Below are 27207 nucleotides of genomic sequence, written 5' to 3' on the forward strand. Positions count from 1 at the left end.
AGGTTCCTTTAGGATTGACTGGTTTAATCTCCTTGCAGTCCACAGGATTTGGTTCAGATGGTCAAGAATCTGCCTGAAGTACAGGAGACCTGGGTTCAATCCCTAGTTTGGGAAGATCGCCTGGAGAAGGGAATGGCAACCCACTCCAGTATTCCTGCCTTTAGAATTCTGGGGACAGAGGAGCCTGGTGGGCTGCAGTCCTTGGGGTCACAAAGAGTCAGACACAACTGAGCAACTAACAGAACACAATGAGTTTACATACATATTACATATACATTATATATGTGAAATATATTCAATGAATTTTATCTTACTCATTAATGTTAATATTCATACATTGTGCTTAATCTTCCTATTTTTAACCAATTGTTACATTTATTTAGATGTCCTAATTAGTAATTAATATCATATAAAGGAAATACTTTAATAGACATTTTTGGAAAGAACAAATTCAGATATAATTTCTTTCTTTCAGATTCAACAAGGCTCTTTCAATGTATTATTGTGTTAGTTGCTCAGTTGTGTCCAACTCTTTGTGACCCCATGGACTGCAGCCTGCCAGGCTCTCCTGTCCATGGAATTCTCCAGGTAATACTGGAGTGGGTTGCCATTCCCTTCTCGAGGGGATCTTCCCAACCTAGGGATCAGACCCAGGTCTCCTGAACTGGAGGAGGGTTCTTTACCATCTGAGTCATCCCTTGTACTTCAATGTATTAAGAGTTGCTAACTGAAATGGCAGACTCATGCTAAGTGATCATATTACTAGACATGAAATCAGTGTTATCACAGGACAGTCTACTAATTTGCTTTTGGTTGACAGGCATTGCTTAGCTGGAAAATAACATGACATGAAACAGCAATCATATTCTATAAATCATACTGTATTTTAATACTAGACATATATGTCTAGGTGTTAATTTCCATTTTTTACTCTATGGTGCTTTAAGCTAACTATACAAAATATTTCCATTTCTCTTCATTTATATACTTTGGTCTTTCCTACTAAATTAGGGAATTAATGTAGATAACATTTAAACAAATAACCATAATTGTATTTTAATACATTATTTAATAAATGTTCATGTTGATAATTTATCTAATTATTATACTATTTAAATATAAAAATAATACATTAGAAAAAGAATGAACACAGTGCAACCTTGATTGTTGCTGTTGTTCAGTAGCTAAGTCATGTCTGACTGTTTGGATCCCCATAGATTGCAGCACGCCAGGCTCTTCTGTCCTCCACTATCTCCCAGAATTTGCTCAAATTCATATTCATAGAGTGGGTGGGTGACTCTATGTAATCATCTCATCCTCTGCAGCCTCTTCTCTTTTGCCTTCAGTCTTTCCCTTCAGCGGGGTCTTTTCCAATGAGTTGGCTCTTCACATCAGGTGAACAAAGTACTACAGCTTCAGCTTCAGCATCAGTACTTCAAATGAACATTAGGGATGATTTCCTTTGGAATGGACTGATTTGATGTCCTTTCAGTCCACAGGAGTCTCAAGAGTCTTTTCCAGCACCATAACTCCAAAGAATCAATTCTTTGGTGCTCAGCATTGTTTATGGTAGAACTCTCATATCCATACATAACTACTGCAAAAGCCAGTTTTGAATGTATGGCCCTTTGTCAGCAAAGTGATGTCTCTGTTCTTAAATATGCTGGCTAGATTTGTCATAACTTTCCTTCCAGCGAGCAAGTGTCTTTTAATTTCATGGCTGCCGTCACCATCTGCAGTGATTTTGGAGCCCAAGAAAATAAAATCTGTCACTGCTCCTACTTTTTCCCCCTCCTGTTTGCCATGAAGTGATGGCACAGATGCCATGATCTTAGTTTTTTTAACACTGAGTTTCAAGCCAGTTTTTTCCACTTTCCTCTTTCACTTTCATCAAGACGGCTCTTTAGTTCCTCTTGCTTTCTGCCATGAGGGTGGTGTCATCTGCGTGTCTGAGGTTATTGATATTTCTCCCAGCAATTTCGATACCAGTTTGTGCTTCATCCAGTCTGGCATTTCTCATGATGTATTCTGCATACAAGTTAAATAAGCAGGGTGACAATATACAGGCTTGACGTACTTCTTTTCCGACTTAGAACCAGTCTGTTGTTCCACGTCCTGTTCTAACTGTTGTTTCTTGACCTGCATACATGTTTCTCAGGAAATAGGTAAGGTGGTCTGGTATTCCCATCTCTTTAAGAATTTTCCACAGTTTGCTGTGACCCACACAGTCAAAGGCTTTAGTGTAGTCAATGAAGCAGAAGTAAGTGTTTTTCTGGACCTACCTTGCTTTCTACATGATCCACTAGATGTTGTCAATTTGACCTCTGGTTCTTCCACCTCTTTGAAACCCAGCTTGCACATCCAGAAGTTCTCAGTTCACATACTGCTGAAGCCTAGCTTGAAGGATTTTGGGTGTAACCTTGCTAGCAGGTGAGATGAGTGCAATTATACCGTACTTTGAACATTCTTTGTCATTGTCCCTCTTTGGGATTGCATGAAAACTGACCTTTTCCAGTCCTGTGGCCACTGCTGTACAACCTTATGTTCAGTAATAATTACTATAATGTGGAACTGTTAAAACATGCATTTAAATTAGTCAATCATATGTACGGTCAACTTTAAATTTTTCAAAATAGCAATTTCTCCCATAGAGTGGCCTCCTATCTCATATTTTCTCAGGGTATTTTGATCTTAGAGATGCCATTCCATTTCAGGAACATGCAACGAAACATTCTTTTAAGTCATTATTTTTTTAAAAATTTGACTTAAATATTAAAAGTTAATTCTGAGGTTTGACTAGAAACAGTCTATAATTGCTATTTTAAAGGTAAGATGCATTTAACACTAAAAAAAAGCATTAATTGCTGTCAGTTTTCACATGCCTGGAGTTCAGTAAGCTGAAATGTATTTAAAAAGCTTTGCTTGACAGATATAATAAACAAAAGAAGACAGCAATAAGCTTAATCTATAACAATGCTGAGACACTATTAAGAAACATTTCTTCACATTGTTATGAGTTTTGCTTTCAGAAAGAAAACTTCCCCTTTGTACAATCTATTTAATGGCACTTGCTGATTAATAAGCATTACTTAATATGAATTAAACACATCAAACCATACTCATATTTCATTGTGATTGAAACACAAAACAAAAAACAGAACCTGAAATCAATGAGATAATTCACTTAGCCTCCATGGTAACATTAACTTATAATTGCTTTGGTTATATTAATTTCCATCCTAGCTTGACTATTATTTCATTAGACTTTTCCCCCTGTATTTAGTATCTTTTCTAAACTGCTTCATGGGGTGCATTTCAATGTTTGGGTTGAATTTTAACTAGTTTATTCTTCCGTGGTACATCAGTATCTGTGATTAGTTAATATAAAAGATAAAGCCTGTGAAATTAAAATGCTTATTAGGGTCAGTAAAATTGAAACTGGGAATAGGGATCAATTCAAAATATCCATGAGAATCAAATGGGTAAAGTTTAAGAGCCAAGCATCTTGTAGTAGCAAGGGGACACTACTGAGAGAGTATCTGTCATTTCAAAAAAATAAATAAACTATTTATCAGTAGCTTTATTACATGAGTGTTTCAGTAATAAAAATGAGGGCTTAATTACTGCTTTAAATATAATAATAACCATACTTAAAGTTATTCCCTTAGAACAAATTAATCTTATTTGAAGAAATTTGGCAATTTATTAATCAAATATTTACTTCTTATGAGTTACTAAAAGGATAATGACCATTCGTAAGTGGTGCAATCAGAGCACTGATGTCACAGTAACAAAGTAAAATGATCTCAAGTGTTTATACCTTTCCCTTTTCTCCTTCTCCTCTGTCCTTTCCTCCTTCATCATCTCCTCCATCGTCTCACCTTGATTGCCTTCTGCTTCCCTTCATTTCCTCTATCAAGTGACTCTGAAGAAGGCTTTATATAAGATCATTGAAAAGGGTCTTTCAAGCTTTAATATGGGAATTCTTGCATCAGTGAAGATTTTCATCTAGTCGACAATCAGTGGGGCCCAAGACTGTCCATTCTAATAAGATCTCAGGTTATGTCACAGTTTAATAGTCCACAGACCTCACTGGAGTAGCAGGATACAGAGTACTTTAAAAAACGCCTGAGAATCACTTAATTCCTATTATATCAACATTACCCACTATGTTCTAGGATTTGATACTTTTAATGAGCTTCCCAGGGGATTTCAAATGTGTAGTCTAAAGATGAAAACCATTATACTATCCAGTGAAAATGGGACAACTCCAGGTCACTTCCACCATTTGACTGATTGACTGACTGATTATTTTTTGTCTGAAATTTAATCACACTGACCTTCCCTTTGATCTCCTATCAGTGTTGTTAAGCCCTCTACCCCTAATTGGGAGATTAAGCAAACATAATTGACGTGCAAACTGGTAGGAAGATTTGGGGAGAAAAAGACCTAAATGGGGAAAAGAAATATTGTGTGCCTAATTCTGAAGGCAAAGTATTCAGATAAATAAGAGACAGAAAACTCTTCCTTTCTCCCAACCAGCAGCTGTCTACATGACAAGTTTCCTGGGCTGCCCCCGATTACATTGCTAAGCACATTTTAAAGTATGCTTATTTTAATTTCACTTTATTCCAGTTAGCACTCAATGATCTTCACCTCTATGCTGCCTAGATTATTTCTGTTTATTGATCAAATTTCGACAAACTGTGTCCATGAAACACACTGTGTCCATTAAATAAATGTTGAATAATTTTAGTGCTAGGCTGTTTTTGGTTACAAACTTGGAGGTTTGAATAAGAAAAATGCTCAGGTTAATGCAGAGGTGATTTAGGTTGAACGTGAAGAAGAATTTATTGACTATTAGAGTGATAAAAACACTGTAAGGAGACTCTGAATGGGCTTCCTGAGTCTTAGTCAGTATTTAAGGGAAATCTCTTTTGAATGCTTCAGACCTCCACTTAATTAAAGACAGCAGACTTGATGAAATGCTCTCTAGAGGTACCTTCTAGTTGGATTGTAATCCAATATTTATTGTATTGGAATTCAATATTTATTCCTATGAATGGTGAAATTGTGCCCCCGCCACCAAGCTGAACACTCTGGGTTGTGTAACATGCTTCTCAGTTCAGTTCAGTTGTGACCCTATGACAGCAGCACGCAAGGCCTCCCTGTCCATCAACAACTCCGAATTTAGTCAAACTCATGTCATTTGAGTCCGTGATGCCATCCAATCATCTCATCCTCTGTCATCCCCTTATCCTCCTGCCTTCAATCTTTCTCAGCATAATGGTCTTTTCAAATGAGTCAGTTCTTTACATCAGGTGGCCAAAGTAAAAAGCTTCAATTATCAGACTAGACTTTAAATGAAACAAATAAAGCTCAAAGACCATCCAAGAATACACATTACTTCTGGAGCATGATGAAATGTGTAGAAAATCTAGTTTAATGAAACTAACACCAAACTAAACACCACTATTAATTTTCCAATGGGAGAATAATTAGACACATCAGTGTGACCAATGCCAGGTAGACTGTAAGAATCACATAAAGGCATTTAAAGTAAAAATGTCTGGTCCTCTTTCTACTTTCTGATTCAATAAGGTTAGGAAAGGGGCCAGGAAATTCATTTTTTACATAAATTGGGATTCCCAAGGTTTTCAGCAGTTCCCTTTATCATAAACCAACATTTCCAAACTTCTGGAAATACTCTTAAAATACCCTCTTACTATTATTATTACTTTCCAGGAAGGGTAAAGTATTTATTTGTATGGGAAGGCAGAGATGGAGACAGGTCTTAAACTGGACGGCTGCTTCCTATCTCACACTAGATCATAGGATAATTGAAAATAATTGCTGTCACACAGGGTCAGGCCTCAGGACACATAAAGATTATATCCTAACCTGAACAGGGAAGGAATTTTGAATTTTAATTATTTGTTACTTATTTTAACCAATAGCCTAAGCCTATATTCATTGAAAAAGGCTCTTGGAGAAGGTCACTAATTTTTAAAAATAATTGAACCTAGCAAAGTAGAATTATAAAAACATATATGGGTTTTCTAAACTGCCACAATAATATCCATTTTGCACATCAGAAAAAAATGCAACATATTTTATTCCTAATTAGAAGGCAATGGCACCCCACTCCAGTACTCTTGCCTGGAAAATCCCATGGATGGAGGAGCCTGGTAGGCTGCAGTCCATGGGGTTGCTAAGAGTCAGACACAACTGAGTGACTTCACTTTCACTTGTCACTTTCATGCACTGGAGAAGGAAATGGCAATCCACTCCAGTGTTCTTGGCTGGAGAATTCCAGGGACGGGGGAGCCTAGTGGGCTGCCGTCTATGGGGTTGCACAGAATGGGACATGACTGAAGTGACTTAGCAGCAGCAGCAGTCTGATTTTAACCTCTTCAAAGGAACTGACTGACCATACCATTAGGTATACATGCCTACAGGTATTGTAATAGTTTAATTCTATATGCCATAGCTGCTACACTTCATGTGCCAGTACCTGCCAACCCATTACTGACATTTAGAGTCAGTTAGTAAAATATGCCTCGATTTGGCAGCTTCTAATCAAATTTGACCCTTGTCCCAAATATATCCCTGGTGACCTATGGGCTATGACAAGATAATGTTGTTAGTTAGGAATATTGTCAAATAGGAAGGGAATCTTGTATAATCCATTCTTCATCACCAGCTGCTTTATTCATTTATTTAATGAAGTTTTATTCAATATATTTTTAAAATACATGCTTAAGTGATTCATTAAGGGACCTTAGAGTTGATTTTAAACTACACTCTCAGCCACTAGGGAAATTCTCCCTTATTAATAGGCTGTTGACATCAGCAAAGTTTACGAGTCAGGATTCAAACATAGAAAAACAGTATTGCCTATTATATGAACTATAAAAAGTATTCTTGAGAGGGAGTATGAGTTTTTGTATAGTATTTCCAGGAAAAAAATACATATATTTATAAATACACATAAAATGTATGTATTTCAAGATAACAAGTGAAGTACATGAGTCAGGATAATAAAAACATAAATAGTATTTAAAATATATATTTTTATAAAAATATAAATTATTTTTTTAAAAAAGAAAGATGTTATAACCACAAACATTAAAAAGATGAAAAGAAAAAGAAAATTGATGGCTACACCTTACAATATACAATTAAATGACATAGTGAAAATAAAGTGATAAAAAATGGAGTGATCATATTACAGACATGTTACAAATTAAAAAAAAAAAGGAAAACTTGACAGTCAGCTTTTTCAAATCAGTTCAAATTACAGCAGACCAAACATCTCTATATCCAGACTTCATGAACACACACACATACACACAACACACACACACACACAATCTCTTTGTTTATCCTACTTCTTTATCCAAAATATCAACAGACAGGAATAAAGATAATCTCTCCCAACCAGTATATACCTGGATGAGTTTCCTTCCAAAATTGGCAAAAAAAAAAAAAAGCAATGAATAAATATTTGCTGAATTAATGAATTATATTAGTCTAAAATTCTCATTTTAGGAAGAAATTGAAATCCAAATAAATTGACTTGCTTATGGACAAGTCCAAAATATGTCCATATGTCTCTAAGAGATATCACTGTCTCATCAGGGTTTTTCAGACAATATCTAGTTTCTTAATATCACAGCAAAGCCCACATCTAATAACTTATTAATATTAAATTTGGAAATTAAAATACCAAATGATGCTCAAATGCAAGGTGAAATACTACATTTAATAGCACCAGAAAACTGGAAATTAGCCATCTTCAGATAAGTCAATGCATTCCTTTCTTATGTTAGTTTTTTTTTTTTTAATTCAAATCTAAATCAATTCATGTTGTTTCTGTCCCATATGAAAAGATGCTCTTTTCCTGTTTTAGACAGTTCTTAATTGGGATTCCCAGGTGGCACAAGTGGTAAAGAACATACTTGCCAAGACATGGGTTCGATACCTGGCTCAGGAATATCCCCTAGAGGAGGGCATAGCAACCCACTCCAGTCTCCTTGCCTGGAGAATCCCATGGGCAGAGAAGCCTGCAGAGCTACAGTCCATAGGGTTACAAAGAGTCGGACACAATTGAAGCAGCTGATTACACGTGAGCCCTAGGTTATCCAGTACATTAATGATCAAGCTCAAATTTTTGCATCACGCTGTTCTGTGCTGTCACTTTAGTCATGTCTGATTCTTTGTGACCCAGTGAACTGTAGCCCACAGGGCTCCTCTGTCCATGGGAATCTCCAGGCAAGAATACTGGAGTGGGTTGCCATGCCCTTCTCCAGGGCATCTCTCCTGCCCAAGGATCAAACCTGTGTCTCATACAGTCTCCTACATTGGCAGTCAAGTTATTTACCACTAGTGCCACCTGGGAAGCCCAAAGTGAGAATGTCAGTCACTCAGTCATGTCCGACTCTTTGCGACTTTTTGGACTGCAGCCCACCAGGCTCCTCTGACCCATGGAATTCTCCAGGCAAGAATATTGGAGTGGGTGGCCATTCCCTTCTCCAGGGAATCTTCCCCATTCAGGAATTTAACCCAGGTCTCCTGCATTTCAGGCAGATTTTTTTTTGTTGTTTTTTTACCATCTGAACCACTTTTGCATTGTAATTTACTTTTACAATTTAGTTTTGCATTGTAAATTATTTTTATTCTCTCAGCTATAATCAGCTTCATTTTTTACTGGCCGGTTTTTCATGTCCAATATTTGAGACTCATATTTAAAATAAATTTTAAGAATAATCCTCCTTGTACCTCAAGCTCTTCATGACCCTCAGAGAGCCAAGCATTTATCAAAGTGTTGATTAAAACATTTTTCTGATATACCTCAAATATCTATCTCCAGCCATTTTTCACAATATCCCTAAACGTCTCACCTTAGTTTCTAATCAGTAACTGATTATTTATTAGGCATTTCTACTTGGATGAATAAGAAATCTCTATGACTCAAAAAAGACATGGCTAAGCTTTTATTTCCATCCTCAATCCAGCTGCAGTACAAACCTCTGCCTATATTCTTGATCTCAGTGACTACTGCCATCATTGATTTAACTGATTCAACCTCTAACTTGGAATCCAATCTCAAATTTTTTCTCTTCTCTCTCTCACAGCCAAATTGGCTGGTTACCAGGCCTCATTATGAACTCAAGTATCTATTTATTAAAGTGCCTCCTTTTCATCTTTTTTCTATATTTTAAACTCCTTTTCTGCCTATCTAATGTTTACACATTTTCAAGGGTCAAGTCCATAGAAATCTCTTTTGTTAATTTTTCATTGACTCTTTTATCCAGAACCCCTTACTTTGCATCCCCAACAAACTTTGTTCTTGGTGATCTTATTTCATGGCATACAGATTTCTATTACAGCCCTAACCCCATTATGTTGTAACTGGATACTTCTGTGACTATCTATACTATGAATACAAAACTTTGGAGGCACAAATCAATTTATTTTCACCTTTTATCTTCACATCTGGCACTTAAAATGTGAATAACTAAAATTATCTATACATATCTTCTTTAACTCTAGAAAAACAATTTGTCCTAGAGTCATTTTACATAACAACATGACTGCCAATGATGAGCAATAAAAACTCAGATATTATTCAAATACTGTTTAAACTTATGACAAAAGCCATAGAAATAAGATTACATTTAACATTTTAGGAACCCTTATATATGACTGACTTTTAACTACTGATCTTACAGAGGAGAAAACTGAATCTCAAATAGCGTCCAACTTCAAGTCCATGTCTTAGTAATAGCATAGATTTTTAAAGCCATCTAAAATAGTTACACCAGAAACACATTTCAAACATATAAAAAAAAAATGTTTTCAAAATATTGCTTTTATTCTCACAGAATGTATGTTTGAGATTACTTTTTTAAAGGATAATCTTGCTTGCTTAAAAGTTAAATGATATTCTTTCCAGTGTTTTTCTAACTTTTTTTTATCACAATTTACAGTACAAACATTTTACATCATGGCTCAGTACACATATCCATGATGAAAAGTTTTAAGGCATTATATTGACCTTAATTATGGGTAAAGCATTTTGGTACTGTCTATTGTATTCTAATCTGGTTTATTTTCTTTTAATCTATTTTAATTCAATAAAAAATTAATATTGGTCAGGGTACATGAAAGTGACTTTACACTCTAAAGCTGAGCACCAAAGAATTGATGCTTTTGAATGTGGTGTTGGAGAAGATTCTTGAGAGTCCCTTGGACTGCAAACAGATCCAACCAGTCCATCTTAAAGGAGATCAGTCCTGGGTGTTCATTGGAAGGACTGATTTTGAAGCTGCAACTCCAATACTTTGGCTATCTGATGTGAAGAGCTGACTTATTTGAAAAGACCCTGGTGCTGGGAAAGATTGAGGGCAGGAGGAGAAGGGGATGACAGAGGATGAGACAGTTGGATGGCATCACCGACTCAATGGACATGGGTTTGGGTGGACTCCAGGAGTTGGTGATGGACAGGGAGGCCTGGTGTGCTGTGTTTCATGGGGTCACAAAGAGTTGGACATGACTGAGTGACTGAACTGAACAAGTTACATCCAGTTGTCAGAGAGCATTATAGAATTGCAAAGACAAAGGTCAAAATAGAAAATTAGGAAACTAATCTTAGTGCTCCTTTTATATGTGTGCAGCAAATTGGCTTTCTAATGAATTCAGGAATGTAAAGTCACTGGAGATGAAATTTTCTTCTTCTGAGGTTTTATGATCCCAGAGGCTATGGAAAACCATTCTGCAACAGTGCCTGCCACAGTGCTCTACCTCCACAATTGAGACTGGTGATTCCCAGAAGTTTATGTTACTTCACTTGATCCTAACCAAAAGGCCAAGAAGAGATAGTTTGTGTTACTTACCACCATCATAACTGAAAATTTAGGGTAGTTAAGTCTGAATTTGTCCTGCATGGTGGTGTTTTCAGATGAGGGCCAATATAAAACAATATGTGAGATTCTCTTCAAGCAAAGATTTTATGTAAATAATGTATATTTTATAAGAAATAAATGTATCTATAGATATTATTTAAAGCTGTTAGGCATTATTGATATATCTTTAAAATTATCATCTCTATGATGTGGAAAAAATTTGGACATCCTCAAAAATTACAAAAAAAGTCATAATAAAAGGAATATAATTATTGTTGCTCTTTTTTTTTAATTCTACACAAGCAATACATGTTTTTTGAGAAATATGTCACTATATATATGCAAAATTAAAAAGAATATTTTCTTATTGTAGCAATCAATTCAGTTCAGTTCAGTGGCTCAGTTGTGTCCAACTCTTTGAGACCCCATGAACTACAGCACTCCAGGCTTCTCGGTCCATCACCAACTGCCAAAGTATGCTCAAACCCACGTCCATAGAGTCGGTGATGCCATCCAACCATATCATCCTCTGTCGTCCCCTTATTCTCCTGACCTCAATCTTTCCCAGGATCAGGGTCTTTTCCAATGAGTCAGTTCTTCACATCAGGTGGCCATAGTATTGGAGTTTCAACTACAGTATCAGTCCTTCCAATAAATAATAAAGACTGATTTCCTTTAGGATTGACTGGTTGGATCTCCTTGTAGTCCAAGGGACTCTCAAGAAGTCTTCTCCAACATCACAGTTCAAAAGCATCAGTTTTTCAATGCTCAGCTTTCTTTATAGTCCTATTGTCACATCCACACATGACAACTAGAAAAACCATAGCTTTGACTAGACGGACCTTTGTTGGCAAAATAATGTCTCTGCTTTATAATATGTTATATAGGTTGGTCCTAGCTTTTCTTCTAAGGAGTGTCTTTTAATTCCATGGCCTTAGTCACCATCTGCAGTGATTTTGCAGCCCCCCAAAATAAAGTCTGTAATTGTTTCCATTGTTTCCCCTTCTATTTGCCATGAAGTGATTGGACCAGATGCCATGATCTTAGTTTTCTGCATGTTGAATTTTAAGCCAACTTTTTCACTCTCCTCTTTCACTTTCAACAAGAGGCTCTTTAGTTCTTCTTCACCTTCTGCCATAAAGGTGGTGTTATCTGCATATCTGATGTTATTGATATTTCTCCCAGCAGTCTTTTTTTAATCACAGTATTTTAATTTTAACTTTTTAATTTTAATTTGAGGTTAATTAGTTTATAATATTGTAGTGGTTTTGCCATACATTGACATGAATCAGCCATGGGTGTACCTATGCTCCCCATCCTGAACCCCCCTCCGACCTCCCTCCTCATCCCATCCCTCTGGGTCTTCCCAGTGCACCAGCCCTGAGCACCCTTTCTCATGCATTGAACCTGGACTGGCGATCTGTTTTACATGTGATCGCCCAGCAATCTTGATTCCAGCTTGTGCTTCTTCCAGCCCAGCATTTCACATGATACACTCTGCATATAAGTTAAATAAGCAGGGTGACAATATACGGCCTTGACGTACTGCTTTCCTGATTTGGAAATAGTTTGTTGTTCCAACGAGTTCTAACTGTTGCTTCTTGACCTGCATACAGATTTCTCAAGAGGCAGGTCAGAGAGTATGGTATTCCCATCTCTTTCCGAGTTTTCCACAGTTTATTGTGATCCACACAGTCAAAGGCTTTGGCATAGTCAATAAAGCAGAAGTAGATGTTTTTCCGGAACTCTCATGCTTTTTCGATGATCCAGTGGATGTTAGCCATTTGCTCTCTGTACAATTGCTATTGTAGCAATAACCAGTGTCAACTTTGGGGGTGTCTATAGGTCAACCTGCTATTTATAGCTCAATGGTAGTAGGACAATTAAGACAGCACAAAATACACAACCAAAAGTTTTCAAGACAGTAATTGAGATTGTGCCTGTCTACATATACTATTTTTAATTCTTACTGATATCTTTAATCCTTAATGATAAAGGAATTATCATCCTCTTTAACTTTGACAATCTAATTGTGAAAATACTTAGTTTTAAGAAAAACATTTTTACAAATTTATTGCATTAATTTTAATTCTTTTAAATTTTATTAAAATATTTTGTTAAAACAAAACAAAATATTTTAATAAAATTTAAGAGAATTAAAATTTATGCAAAAATAAAAAGACTATAATGTATTTAAAATAATCTTTCCTCTTTTAAAATTTCTAACTTTATGTCATGTTTAAAAACTAGTCATCATAACTTTTACCTATATTTTTCTAGTACTTTGAGTTATTTCATGCTTTTGATACTTTTAGTCTATAATCAATCTATAATCTATTGTCTATTTGATGCCTTTAAACTTTAATGTACAATTAATCTCATGTTTTGTTTTATGGTACAGATCTAACTTTATTTTTTCCATAAAAGTGAAAGTCGCTCAGTTGTGTCCGACTCTTTGCGACCCAATGGACTATATAGTCCATGGAATTCTACAGGCCAGAAACCTGGAGTGTGTAGCCATTCCTGTTGCCAGGGGATCTTCCATGACAGGATTCGAACTGGGGTTTCCGGCATTGCAGACAGATTCTTTACCACTGAGCCACTGGGGAAACCCCCTATTATTCATTTTTTCCCCCATAAAATGAACCACTTGATCCAACACCATTTATTGAATAATCTCTATATTTTCCATTAAAATGCTAACTTTATAGAAACCAAATTACTGTATAGACTTTATATTGCACCTGGACTTTCTATTACATTCCATTGAGTTAATTCCATTCTGAACTAATGCGATACTGTTTTCATACTTACTACTTTATAACATTTTAATACTTGGAAAAAGTTCTTCTACATAGCTCTTCCTTTTAAGCGTGGGGTAATTTATTAAATATATTTTCCAGGAATATTTTAGACTATTTTTGTTCAATTAAAAGTAAAACATTGAGAATTGATCGAAGGTAAAATTAAAGCTTAATTTTAGAAGAGCTGACCTTTTCATCCTATGAGTCCCCTCATTTTATGGGTCCCCTCATCTTGGAATGTGGTAACTCTCCATTTATTTAAATTTTCTGTTAGTAGACTTGGTAAAATATTTTCTGTTGGCAAAATATTGTGGTTTGATTTTTATTTTAAATTATCCATAATTACCTGTGTCAGAGTCTGTCTCTCATCTTCATCCTTCCCCTAGTCAATTAAATTAAATACATCTTCAATACATGCAACATCCTCATTGTTAAGAAAAATAATCTTTTGGGGTAACAGTTATCTGAGTTCAAGAAATATTCAAAACAGAGCAAAACCTGAGTTATTCTTATAGTCATAATGCTGTAACTGCTCCATTAAGAAAAACATTCACAGGCAAAAGACTTTGGTCAACTGCAAAGTAAATATCATCAGTGATATGTGAAATGATACCTTGGGTCTATCTTTTATTACTTCACCATAAATTAGTATAGTTACTATTTCTCTTGAAAATATCTATGTTAATGGCAAGAAGTATCCATGATACTATTATAAATTGTCAAATTATCAATAAAATTGTTATTGGCTTGAGAAATGGAATATGTCTGATATTTTGAGAATTCACATTTATTCTAATATAACAAGTAAAAATGTTACTTGACATAAGCACAATTGACAAGTATCCAGTATCCACTTCTTTTCTTTCTCATCCCAGTGCCACTTACTTAATTCTTCCTCCAGCTGAACCAATTAAATCAACAAATAGACGATGTATCTCATATTAATGCAAGGCAGAACTCTAAGGAGGATATTTTTCTTCAGGCTTGCCCAACTCCCTAATCATGAGAGTAGCAAACAGTGACTATAATGAGTGTTCTATTAATTAGAGGACACTCTCATGTCACATGTAGATCATTTTGAAATCTTCTCTTGTATAGTTAAAGATAGTTATTCTAATGACTGTCAAGACTTGCTACAAAGCATTCAGAATAAATTGTTATTACTATCATAATAAAATTATTATATTTATTTATTTTTTTGGCCGTGTCAGGTCTTAGCTATGGCACATGGGAACTCTCATTGAGGTGCACAGACTCTCTAGCTGCGGCCAATGGGCTCATTAGTATTAGCGCATGGGCTTAGTTGTTCCATGGCATGTGGGATCTTAGTTCCCTGACCAGGGACTGATTCCATGTCCCCTTCATTGCAAGGTGGATTCTTAACCACTGAACTGCCAGGGTAAACCCACAAAATGCTTCTAATCATAACATTTTCAGATATTTCTCACTTTTCTTCTCAATGCCCTCTCAGTAATCCTTCAAATGTGTAGTACTCTCTCTGATCTCACTGCTAGGTTACCTGCTTCTACCCAACCCACAGTTTGCATTCCTGTAGTGTAAATGCCTGACATTAAACTTTTGATTGTGGGTTCTCAGGTGGTGCTAGTGGTAAAGAACCTGCCTGCCAATGCAGGAGACAGAGGAGAGGTGGGTTCAGTCTCTGAGTTGGGAAGATCCCCTGGAGAAGGGCATGGCAACCCACTCCAGTATTATTGCCTGGAGAATCCCATGGACAGAGGTGCCTGGTGGGCTACAGTCCATGGGGTTGCAGAGTCAGACACGGTTGAAGTCAGAGTCAGACACGGTTGAAGCAATTTAGCAGGCATACAAGCTTTTGATTGCTGTTAGTTGCTCAGTTGTGTCCAACTCTTTGTGACCCCATGGACTGTAGTCCTACAGGCTCCTCTGTCCATGGAATTCTCCAGGCAATAATAATGGAGTGGGTTACCATGCCCTTCTCCAGGGGATCTTTCTGCCCATGTATTGACCTCAGGTCTCACGCATTGCAGGCATATTCATTACCATCTGAGCCACCAGGAAGCCCTTGATTGCTAAGACATCAACTTCAAAGACATTCATCTCAAACAAACATATTCCAGGTATATGACACAGATGCTAGTAAACACCTAGATAAGAAGCCAGACTGCACCTGCTCATGAAGTTCTCCTCTTAGGAAAAATGTTTCAGGTAACCCAGATAAGGGACATTTTAAGTGACCTCACTTTCCTGTTTCCATACCTAAATTCTTACTGCTATATTTTAAATTGATCAGTAAAGAGTGAACTTGTAAGTCCTAAGTACTCAGCTGTAACTCCAACAAAGACAGGGCCACAGGTCTATACTTTCTCTCTACCTGTGACCTCACCATGTAGCCATTGAGCCTGCCATACCTCCTTGACCTGTGAATAATAAAATATGCTTTTTCAAAGTTCCTTGATGGTTACTGCCGAGGTATGTCTTGCAATTATAATAAGAACCACAAGGGCTGGTCCAACCACAAGGTTGACTCAGATCCAGAAAATACCTGTGGGGACTCATCACATGTAGTAGTGGCCCAGGTGAGTGCCTCAAACATTCTGAGTATACAAAATCACTGTCTATAGGCTAAAACTAACATAAAATATTTCCTCAAAATATCTGAGCGTAAATCTGTATCATCTATATCTATGGCTAATCACTGTTTTGCCCACATGCAAATATCATCAGTTGAGTTCAGTCACTAAGTTGTGTTCAACACTTTGTGACCCCATGGATTACAGCACGCCAGGCTTCCCTGTCCATCACCAGTTCCTGGAGCTTACTCAAACTCATGTCCATTGAGTCGGTGATGCCATCCAACTGTCTCATCCCCTATGGTCCCCTTCTCCTCCTGCCTTCAATCTTTCTGAGCATCAGCGTCTTTTCAAATGAGTCAGTTCTTCACATCAGGTGGCCAAAGTATTAGAGTTTCAGCTTTAGCATCAGACCTTCCAATGAATATTCAAGACTGACTTATTCAGGATTGACTGGATGAATCTCCTTGCAGTACAAGAGGCTCTAAGAGTTTTCTCCAACACTTCATTTCAAAAGCATCAATTCTTCGGCACTCAGCTTTCTTTATAGTCCAACTCTAACATCCACACATGACAACTGGAAAAACTATAGCTTTAACTAGATAGACCTTTGTTGGCAAAGTAATGTCTCTGCTTTTTAATATGGTGTCTAGGTTGGTCATAGCTTTTCTTCCAAGGAGCAAGCGTCTTTTAATTTCATGGCCTCAGCCACCATCTGCAGTGATTTTGGAACCCAAAGAAATAAAGTCTGTCATTGTTTCCCCATCTATTTGTCATGAAGTGATGGGACCAGATGCCATGATCTTAGTTTTCTGCATGTTGAATTTTAAGCCAACTTTTTCACTCCGCTTTCACTTTCATCAAGAGGCTCTTTAGTTCTTCTTCATCTTCTGTCATAAGGGTGGTGTCATCTGCATATCTGATGTTATTGATATTTCTCCCAGCAATCTTGATTCCAGCTTGTACTTCATCCAGCCTAGCATTTCACATGATATACTTTGCATGTAAGTAAAGTAAGTAGGATGACAATACACAGCCTTGACATACTCCTTTCCTGATTTGGAACCAGTCTGTTGTTCCATGTTCAGCCTTGACTGTTGCTTCTTGACCTATATACAGAATTCACAGGAGGCAGGTAACATGGTCTGGTATTCCCATCTCTTTCCGAGTTTTCCACAGTTTGTGGTGATCCACACAGTCAAAGGCTTTGGCATAGTCAGTAAAGCAGAAGTAGATGTTTTTCTGGAACTCTCTTGCTTTTTTGATCATCCAAAAAATGTTGGCAATTTGATCTCTGCTTTCTCTGCCTTTTCTAAATCCAGCTTGAACATGTGGAAGTTCACAGTTCACATACTGTTGAAGTCTGGCTTGGAGAATATTGAGCATTACACTGCTAGCATGTGAGATGAGTGTAATTGTGTGGTAGTTTAAACATTCTTCAGCCTTGCGCTTCTTTGGGATTCAAATGAAAACTGACCTTTTCCAGTCCTGTGGCCACTGATGAGTTTTCCAAAGTTGCTGGCATATTGAGTACAGCATTTTTATAAGATCATCTTTTAGGATTTGAAATAGCTTAACTGGAACTCTACCACCTCCTCTAGCATTCTTTGTAGTGATGCATCCTAAAGCCCACTTGACTTCGCATTCTAGGATGTCTGGCTCTAGGTGAGTGATCACACCATCATGATTATCTGGGTTGTGAAGATCTTTTTTCTATAGTTCTTCTGTGTATTCTTGCCACCTCTTCTTAATATCTTCTGCTCCTGTTAGGTCCATATCATTTCTGTCCTTTATTGTGCCCATATTTGCAATAAATGTTCCCTTAGTATCTCTAAGTTTTTTGAAGAGATCTCTAGTCTTTCCCATTCTATTGTTTTCCTCCATTTCTTTGCACTGATCACTGAGGAAGGCTTTCTTATCTCTCCTTGCTATTCTCTATAACTGCATCCAAATGGGTATACCCTTCCTTTTCTCCTTTGCCTTTAGCTTTTCTTCTTTTCTCAGCTATTTGTAAGACCTCCTAAGATAAGCATTTTTATTTTTTCATTTCTTTTTCTTGGAGATGGTCTTGATCACTGCCTCCTATACAATGTCATGAATCCCGTCCCTAGTTCTTCAGGCATTCTATCAGACCTAATCCCTTGAATCTATTTGTCACTTCCACTGTATAATCATAAGGGATTTGATTTAGTTCATACCTGAATGGTGTAGTAGTTTTCCCTACTTTCTTCAATTTCAGTCCGATTTTGGCAATAAGGAGTTCATGATCTGAGCTTCAGTCAGCTCTCTCCCAATCTTGTCTTTGTTGACTGTATAGAGCAAACATCATAACTATGCAGAAAAGCATGTATAAAAATCATCTTTGTTCAAACTTTTATTTGGTCAATAAGGGAACTTGAGGAAACTGAATTCCTTGAATCTCAGTTACTTTAGAACTAGGACTAAATCTCTCATCTCCTGATGCCCCCAGTTTGGTGTTCTTTTCAATCTTTTCAAACACTCCTTGGCTTTGTTTTGTACCCAGAGCATTTCCAGAGAACAGGCACATTTTGTACCCCTTGAGCCTTTAGCTTGGCTTTAAATGATATTCCCTGAATCACTTTAAATTTTATTATAAAAAGCATTTCAGATAACTAAAATGAACATCATTTTCTTTAAATCTTTGAGAAAGATCATCCAATTACAACTAATATTATCAATGTACAGCAAAATAAACAGCATATTAGTAGTGCTTCCCTTAATTTTACAATATCTCCAGAAACTACTAATCCAAAAATTAGGAAATAATTGAAATCAATAGGAAGGGTTATGGACATGCAAAGTTATTAGTAAAATACAAGGGTTTTAATTAAAGATGTTGGCTCTCAACAAAGGCTCGCTATTATCCTGATTGATTGAGCCTGCTGGCTCAGCGCTTCTTTTCTCTTCATTGGCTCCCACATGCTTTTCTCTGCTCTAATTGGATATTTATTTACTGCATTACACCTTCTTTTTAAACAGGGTTTGTTCCAGAAAGATTGTAAATACAATTACACTTTAGACAAACTGTATGCATGTATTTGAGTATAATTAGTACATTATTTTCATAATTTGCCATTTTGGTTTACTATCCACAGGAAAATTGGAAATTTCATGGAAAAAAAATGCAATTTAGTTTTGAGTTGCTATATTTCCTTGCTTAAATTTTGAGGAAGAAACATATATAATATTTTCTTAGATTTTAATATTTATTTCAAAGAAGTTCCACATATATTTTAAAAGGAATAAAAGTAAATTTAGCTATTTCTAAATTTCACCCTAGAACTGAATAGAATCCATAAGCCAGACCAAGGTTTTCTTCCTATTATTAAAGTTTTAATATATTGCAACTACTGAAAGTAATTTTGTGTGCACAAGTATAATAATGAGAAAAATGCTAAATAATTTCTAATTTTTTCTAGCATGTTCTATAAAGTTTGTATGGAAACAATAAATAACATAAAGTGTTGGTTGGCATAATCTTTTATTTTGCCAATATCATAATAGGCTGCATTCATAATTATCTACACTAGAACAAAGATACTGTTTGTATTAATTTCAATGCTATTTTATTTTAATTAAAAAAAAGATTTTGAGATAACCTAGCTAGTGGAAAATCCCATGGATGGAGGAGTCTGTTAGGCTGAAGTCCATGGGGTCGCTAAGAGTCGGACACAACTGAGCAACTTCACTTTCACTTTTCACTTTCATGCATTGGAGAAGAAAATGGCAACCCACTCCAGTGTTCTTGCCTGGAGAATCCCAGGGATGGGGGAGCCTGGTGGGCTGCCGTCTATGGGGTCGCACAGAGTTGGACACAACTGAAGTGACTTAGCGTAGCATAGCTAGGATGAATACTGTAGAAGTAAAAGGGGAATTCCCCTAGAAGTTTTCCTTTGGTTAAAATAATGTTTTTCATTAATCAATTTAATGAACAAGTTGAAGCATTCATTTCCTCTTTTTTTTTTTTTGGAGTGACATTTTGGTTTAAGAGGCAACAATGTTTTAACATATTGTCAAGTGCACTTATATTTTTCAATTAGTTTCTAAGCAAGAAGTGTCCCTTATAAAGCAACTAGAAACTGAAGAATATATTGAGTGGTAATCAGCTTAGAAAATTTGACTTATACAACCTGCAGTTAAAGACAATTATAACTGCTTTAATGCAAAATGTGTAAGGTTGGGAGAATCAAACTGTAATATTTTGATCCATGCCTGGCTCATCGTCCCCAGCACAGCTCCTAACTGAGATGACAAAAGAAATGCATAAAATGAAATAACCACCCAGGCTGATATAGAAGGCTGGAGAAAGCTGGCCTGATACTGAGCTTAAAGATAAAAAAAGACATGCAGTATCTATTTTAAATGAGATAAGTGTGATTCATATATCTTGCAGGGACAGAGATAACTTTGTTCCTTTAATCATGATTATTTATTACTTAAAGCTTAGTCTCTTTCACACCTAAACCTTCCATCGCAAACCTTAGGACTCAGTTCTTATGAACAGAGAGAGTTGTCATTCTTACCAGTAAGCCTACTAAATAATACTACTATAAGCTTCAGACTTCACACAGCAGATAAGTTTGTCTCCCCTGACATGAGTACATTAATCCACTGAATCAATTTACTTAAGCTGTGCTGTGGAGCAATGCGGCCACGATTTAACTGAGCTTAAAAGCACTTTCAACTTTTGAGTCACAGCCCCACGTACAAGGCAGGCCCACAGTGCCCTTCATAAGTTCTATTTTGACCTTTTACAACTATGTGAGAAATACTTCTGTTAGTCATGATACTCTAACATCAAAAAGGATCTTGAAATAATGAATTTAAGCTATTTTAGAAAATCAGACTCCAGAGTAAAACAGAATGGAACACCTGACTAGATTCTACAGAAAAATTTATTTGCTTTAATATTTATAAAATTCTTTAGATTTTCTACATTTTTTAAGGAATTTGATTAGAAAATATTTTAATTTTTAAAATATTTTAGCAAAAAACATTTTTAAAATAGCTGCTGGCTTCAGAGTTTACAGTATAAAGGTTATCAAATGTCATACAGGAAAATGGCACATTTGCATTATTCAATATGCAGTCAAAGCTAACTGTAACAACCAAAGCAGGATACAAAAGAAGCTGCAACATGTTACTAAATTTTACTAAAAATTTAAAAATTTTATAGGTATGCATGGTGAACTGTTGTCCCAAGTGCTGGGAAGAAAAATTTTCCTCTACCCATCTAGATTCTTCTGGCTGGCTTACAAATTATGTTGACAGAAGGCAGCTTAGCAGGAGAAAGTCAAATAAAAGATTAATAATATGTATGCATGGGAGAAATCCAATAAAAGTGAGTCTTGTCAAAATGACCAAAACTCCCCCTTTAAAAACAATTTTCAGCTAAAGACAAAGCAGGATGTTGGGAAAAGTGATTTGGGACTTCAAAGGGGATGAAGCCAATTGAGATGGAGATAGAAAAGCAAATGTTTGGAACACAGAGGCAGTGGGATTCAGAGGAATTTTAACAGACTGCGAAGTGCCTCCTCATCAAACACACCTAGTTCATGCTACAGTTGTCCGTGGGCACAGTACCCTTCATGGGATAGCTTCTTTATCTGCACTTTTCTAGGAAGTTAGGGGAAAGATCACAGTTTTCCAAGCCCTAAAAATAGCCTAAATTAATCCTCATACCAAAGAGACACATTTTAGGGTGGCAAGTTTTGCTTCCCGACAATACTAAGCTGTCTGTTTATTAACACTCTCGTCCCACTTCACAAAATCTATTAAAAACAAAACCTCAAACCTCTTCCTCATTTCTTCTTTTTAAAACTTCTGAATCCTACAGACCTTCCCTCAAACTTATCATCGATGTCATCACCATTTTTGCTCTTCCATATCTCTGTTCAGAGATGTTTTCACTCAGATCACCACTCTTTGCTTCATCCTAACAAGTCATTCATTATCATGGACTTGTTTACTTGGGACCTGAATTACTTGTCTTTACTGTGACTTCTTACCATTTAGTGACACAGAGGATCATTCCTGGCATATCTGCTATTTTAAGAGGAAACCCTGTGGGAGGATGTCAGCATTGATATAATGGGGCAAATAATATGGATTCTTGAGGTCAGTGTCCTTGGCTAAGGTGTGGCGCTTTTAAATATTTTATCTTTCTTCCCTAATATATGCAAAATCTCAAAGAGTAATTATTCATAAAAGTAAGGAAATATTCAACAAATATGAAACTGAATACCTCCAGAGAAACCCTCACTGAAGTGAATTTGTTTCAGTCATAAGGAGAAATCATTTGTAAATGATAAAGATGATGTCTAAAAGATCCTAAAATTCATTTTTGTATGCTCAGTCAATAAAAGCAGGATATTTTCAAAAACTTGCCCAGCCTGTTTTCTGATTTTTAAAAAGTTTAATCAGGGCTCAGAGATAAATATATCTGAAGTAGGTGTAAGAGTAAGTAATATATTTTAACTAACAGGGGCTATTAGCAATCTAAAGGAAGCTAGGAAAATTTTACATTTCTTTTGGAAAAAAAAGTTCATCATGGATGTTACTACCCATGAGCTCTCAGATGTCTAATATCTCTATAGAATCTCTCATAAGGTCTATTCTCAAAATTTCTGATTGTACTTCTAAACTTCAGGTCTTACAATAAGTACAACTTTGACTTCCAAAATACATTTTGCCTCAGGATGCTGGGCTCTATAAATATGGATATGTAATTTATCTTTCAAGTGACTCAAAGGAGGAAACAGAGAACAGAAGTGAGTGATAAGGGCAAGCAGCCTTCTCTTCATTCCAGTGTTTTTGCTATTTATTCCCCAGTCATCTATGTCAGTATCATTCACAAGGAGGAAGTGGTCTGCAGTTTTGCTCCGACATGCATTCACTCAGATTTAAGTTGGATTAAGTTTTCTAACAGTATCTCTTTTAGTTTATCATAATATTATCTATTATTTACTAGGTCCTTAGTATATAGCAAAAATATTTAAACATATCAATCACATTATTATTGCATTGAATTTGATTCCAAAGAAGTAACCCTCTGAGGTAAGTTTAATATCTCCATTTTATAGATATGGTAACTGAGGTTTAGAAAAATTAAATCACTTTCTCATGCTAGAAAGTGGAAACAACTGAGATTTTTATTATCTGGCTGACTATAAATCCAGTGTCCTTGTCCCCTAAACTGCTATACTTAGGTTCAGGACATTTAGGTTGAAATCTCAAGTATTACCTGTGTAAATTTATCAACTCTCTTAAATATTTCCTCTGTTTACATTTCCCCGATTGTGGAATGAGGTTAATGATAATTGACTTCTTTAAATAATAGAAATATTATGAAAATAAATTTTAAAATGGAAATATTTTATAAACTATAAAAATCCATGCAAATGAATACTATTCTAAAATTTGAGTCTGCATGTATCAGATATAAGTAAATGTTTCTTGAATTTAAATTTGATAGTCTCTGTGGAGTAGGCACAGTGACCATTAAGCCAATTTTACATTATTACAGTGAGCTTAATTTCCACACTGGAAAATTAGGTGAATTAAATGATTTGATAACATGAGCTATGGCTTGATAACTGTCTTACTAAAGACTCCCTACCACCCCAACTTGGTGGCAAGTAACAAAACTAGTTCAAATGTATTAGAACATTGCATTTATTAAGGTCCCCAAAGAAAGAAGTACATTTGGACATCAGGAAGACCAGAGAACAAGGAAGCAAAAATGGTCAAAATCTTTCTCTCTCCAATTATCCTTTGCCTCTGCATGGCTGATTTATTTTTAGGTGTCACTGAGGACTGGTTATTTCTCCTTCTCATTAATAGACATGGCTCCAAAACAGACATCTCAACTAAGTTTAATCTCTCTTTAAGTTTCTGACATGGTGTAACCAGCACCTGTCGATCCCAAGTTCAAATTCTCTAGAAAGAGAATCTGATTGGCCCAGCCTGGATTAATTATCTATTATAGGACTTCTTAACCTTTGGTGTTATTAACATTGTCTGCTGAATAATTGTTCTTTGCTTGGGACATGTAGAGTGAGGCTCTCCTGTATTTTTAGGATGCCATTAAAACATTTTGTCCATTATCACAGTGAATGCATTTCACACAGTAATCTAATATTACTTTAGAATTCTGCTTAAAATTCTTGCCAAAACATTGCTGCCATAAAACATTGCTTTTCTTAAATAACTTAAGTCTACACTTTCATCCAACAGTATTAGAAATTTCCACAATATCTAATATTTGTATGTTCAAATTTTTAAATAATATTTTCTGTGTTTTCTATGCTAAAAAAAGAAATACATTTCAAATAGCCTCCATACTCTTTTCCATTTATTATTTCAGCTGTTGTTATTATAGCAGGAAGAATAATTTTTTACCATTTATATGGAGCATTTTGTGTTTTCTTTTAAAAGAAAACATTTGTCCTTAAGATTAGCAAAAGTTCAGTGCTGATTTAAGCATCACAACTTTAAGAATGTTAAAACATTAGATATTTGTCTTTATGTTCAGTATACTTTGTTTTAAATATCTTAAAATATTTAAGATATCATCCTCATATTTATCTTACTAACTAATACAAAAAATAATACACACTAAGGGCAAGATACATTGTGTTTAACAGTGAATCTATATTTATAATTCACACAGTTTTTATCTCTGTGCCAAGAACAGAGCGCGTACACAGTATCCTTTTCATTTTTTCTTTCTCCAGTGAATGGATAGTCAGGTTACTATTTGGGAAAAGCACTGAAATAGTCAGTTAACCTGAAATTCAGTTAATTATCATTTTGTATACATTTGTATTTCCTACTTCCTCTGATGTACAGACTCTGAAGTCATTGTTAATATCACCACATCTGTGCTGTATCATTAATCCAGAAACCACAAAGAAATACAAGAAATGATTATGTTTCACTTGAAAGCAATGAAATTAGGCAGGTTACTTATATAGAAACTAGTCTACCACACAGAAGCAAAGCTCATTTTCAGGTTTCTGATAACCAGAAGCGTGAAAAGCTTCAATTATTAAAATTACTTGACCATTTCAAGCCTATGTTTTCTAAACAGTGTTGAACACTTACAAGTCTGGCAATGATTCTCTGTGGGTCCCCAGCATCGGCCAGTACAGGACTTATGGCAACGTCCACCTGTAGAATAGGAAAAAGCATGTGTGTATTATAATCTTTAATCTTTCACTCTGACTAGGAGCTAACATCTCAAAGGAAATATTCCTACTTCTTTATGAGGATTTTTATGTCATACTAGAGTTGAAACATAGCTCATAAAATGCCCACTTAAATAGCAAAATTTGAATGTCAAATACATATGAAGCAGAGAAATACAATCTCTTGATATTCAAAATCCTCTCATCATTTTACAAGAAAAGGAAATACATGACTTTGTGAATGCTCCTGTATAGTCAGAAGTAAATATTTACATGAAATAAGCTTTACTTCACTACTGAATATTTTTATTCTACTGATCTATTCTATTTGATATAAATTCAAAAGTTCACAGCCCACTAATATCAACAGACATTAAGGATTAAATCAATAGTTTAAAAGAAAGTGGAGTCTATGAAAACAAAAATATATTACAAACATAGGATAAACCTTCAGAAAAAAGGTTGTTTACATAATTTAGAGTATCTCTTTTTGTCAAAGGTCTTTTATATCTTTAAAAAATTATTGAAATATAGCTGATTTACAATGTTGTATTAGTTTCAGGTATACAGAAAAGAGATTCAGTTGTACAAATATGTCTGTATGTATTTTACATTCTCTTTCATCACAGGTTTTTACAAGATTTGAGTATCACTTTTACACTATACAGAAAGTCCTGGCTTGTTATCTGTTTTTTATATAGTGTGTTTATTTTCCCACTCCACTACTTTTGCCTGGAAAATCCCATGGACTGAGGAGCCTGGTGGGCTGCAGTCCATGGGGTCTTGAAGAGTCAGACACGACTGAGCGACTTCACTTTCACTTTTCACTTATGTGCATTGGAGAAGGAAATGGCAACCCACTCCAGTGTTCTTGCCTGGAGAATCCCAGGGATGGGGGAGCCTGGTGGACTGCTGTCTATGGGGTCGCACAGAGTCGGACACGACTGAAGTGACTTAGCAGCAGCAGCAGCAGCAGCAGTGTATATTTTAATACCAAACTCCTAATTTATCCCTCCCCCTTCCCCTTTGGTAACCATCAGTTTGCACTTTGTCTTTTTAAAACTTTTTCTTGCGGTATAATTAATGTACAGTATTAATAAGTTTCAGGTGTATGTCACAACGATTCACAATTTTTAAAGGTTATTTTCCGTTTATAGTTATGAAACGATATTAGCTATATCCCTGTGGAGGAGGACATTCAGAGGTTGTGTCTGACTTGACCTGTAAGCTGAACCTGGGCGATCAGAAGCTTCTCACCTGCTCCCCTGTCCTTGAAATGTATGTCCCTCTGACCATTCTCATGCGAGCAGCTGTTTCAAGGACATAGCCTTGAGAGAGAAAGGTGTTGTTGAGACCATCTGGACTGAGTAAGTGACCAAATTTAGTTAAGACCTTGATGCAAATTTTTAAGACTCTGACAGGCGGATGCTGAAATCTACTTATCTTGCTGCTGCCCAAGACAAGTCTCATACATAAGTCCCCTAGCTTGTGAAACTTGTCACCTACAAATCTGGTGTGGGCTGCCTCTTTCTTCCATCTCTCCTTGCCCTTTATGTACCGGTGCCAATTTGCAAACCAACACCTTTATATAAATATTTCAAGCATTGAAAAGAATTAGTTTATTTTGGAAAGTTTAATTTCAATTATTTTTCTAATATCCTCTTCTAAAACTTTTATTGATACTACTTTCTTTCTCAAATATCAGCCTTTATTTCCTGTGGCCTCATTTTCCTTT

General features: G+C 35.9%; 1 protein-coding gene across 6 annotated transcripts in view; it reads right to left on the reverse strand.

The window, feature by feature from the left end:
* Nucleotides 1-27207, reverse strand: part of ERBB4 (erb-b2 receptor tyrosine kinase 4) — a 1287830-nt gene that overhangs the window by 346293 nt on the left and 914330 nt on the right. For all 6 annotated transcript variants that reach the window (XM_027566608.1, XM_027566583.1, XM_027566617.1 and 3 more), the window contains exon 5: nt 25390-25455. In XM_027566608.1, coding sequence (XP_027422409.1) covers nt 25390-25455 — 66 coding nt within the window. The remainder of the gene's footprint in view (nt 1-25389; nt 25456-27207) is intronic.

This window comes from Bos indicus x Bos taurus, chromosome 2 (genome assembly GCF_003369695.1).
Source record: "Bos indicus x Bos taurus breed Angus x Brahman F1 hybrid chromosome 2, Bos_hybrid_MaternalHap_v2.0, whole genome shotgun sequence".
Taxonomy (NCBI): Eukaryota; Metazoa; Chordata; class Mammalia; order Artiodactyla; family Bovidae; genus Bos; species Bos indicus x Bos taurus.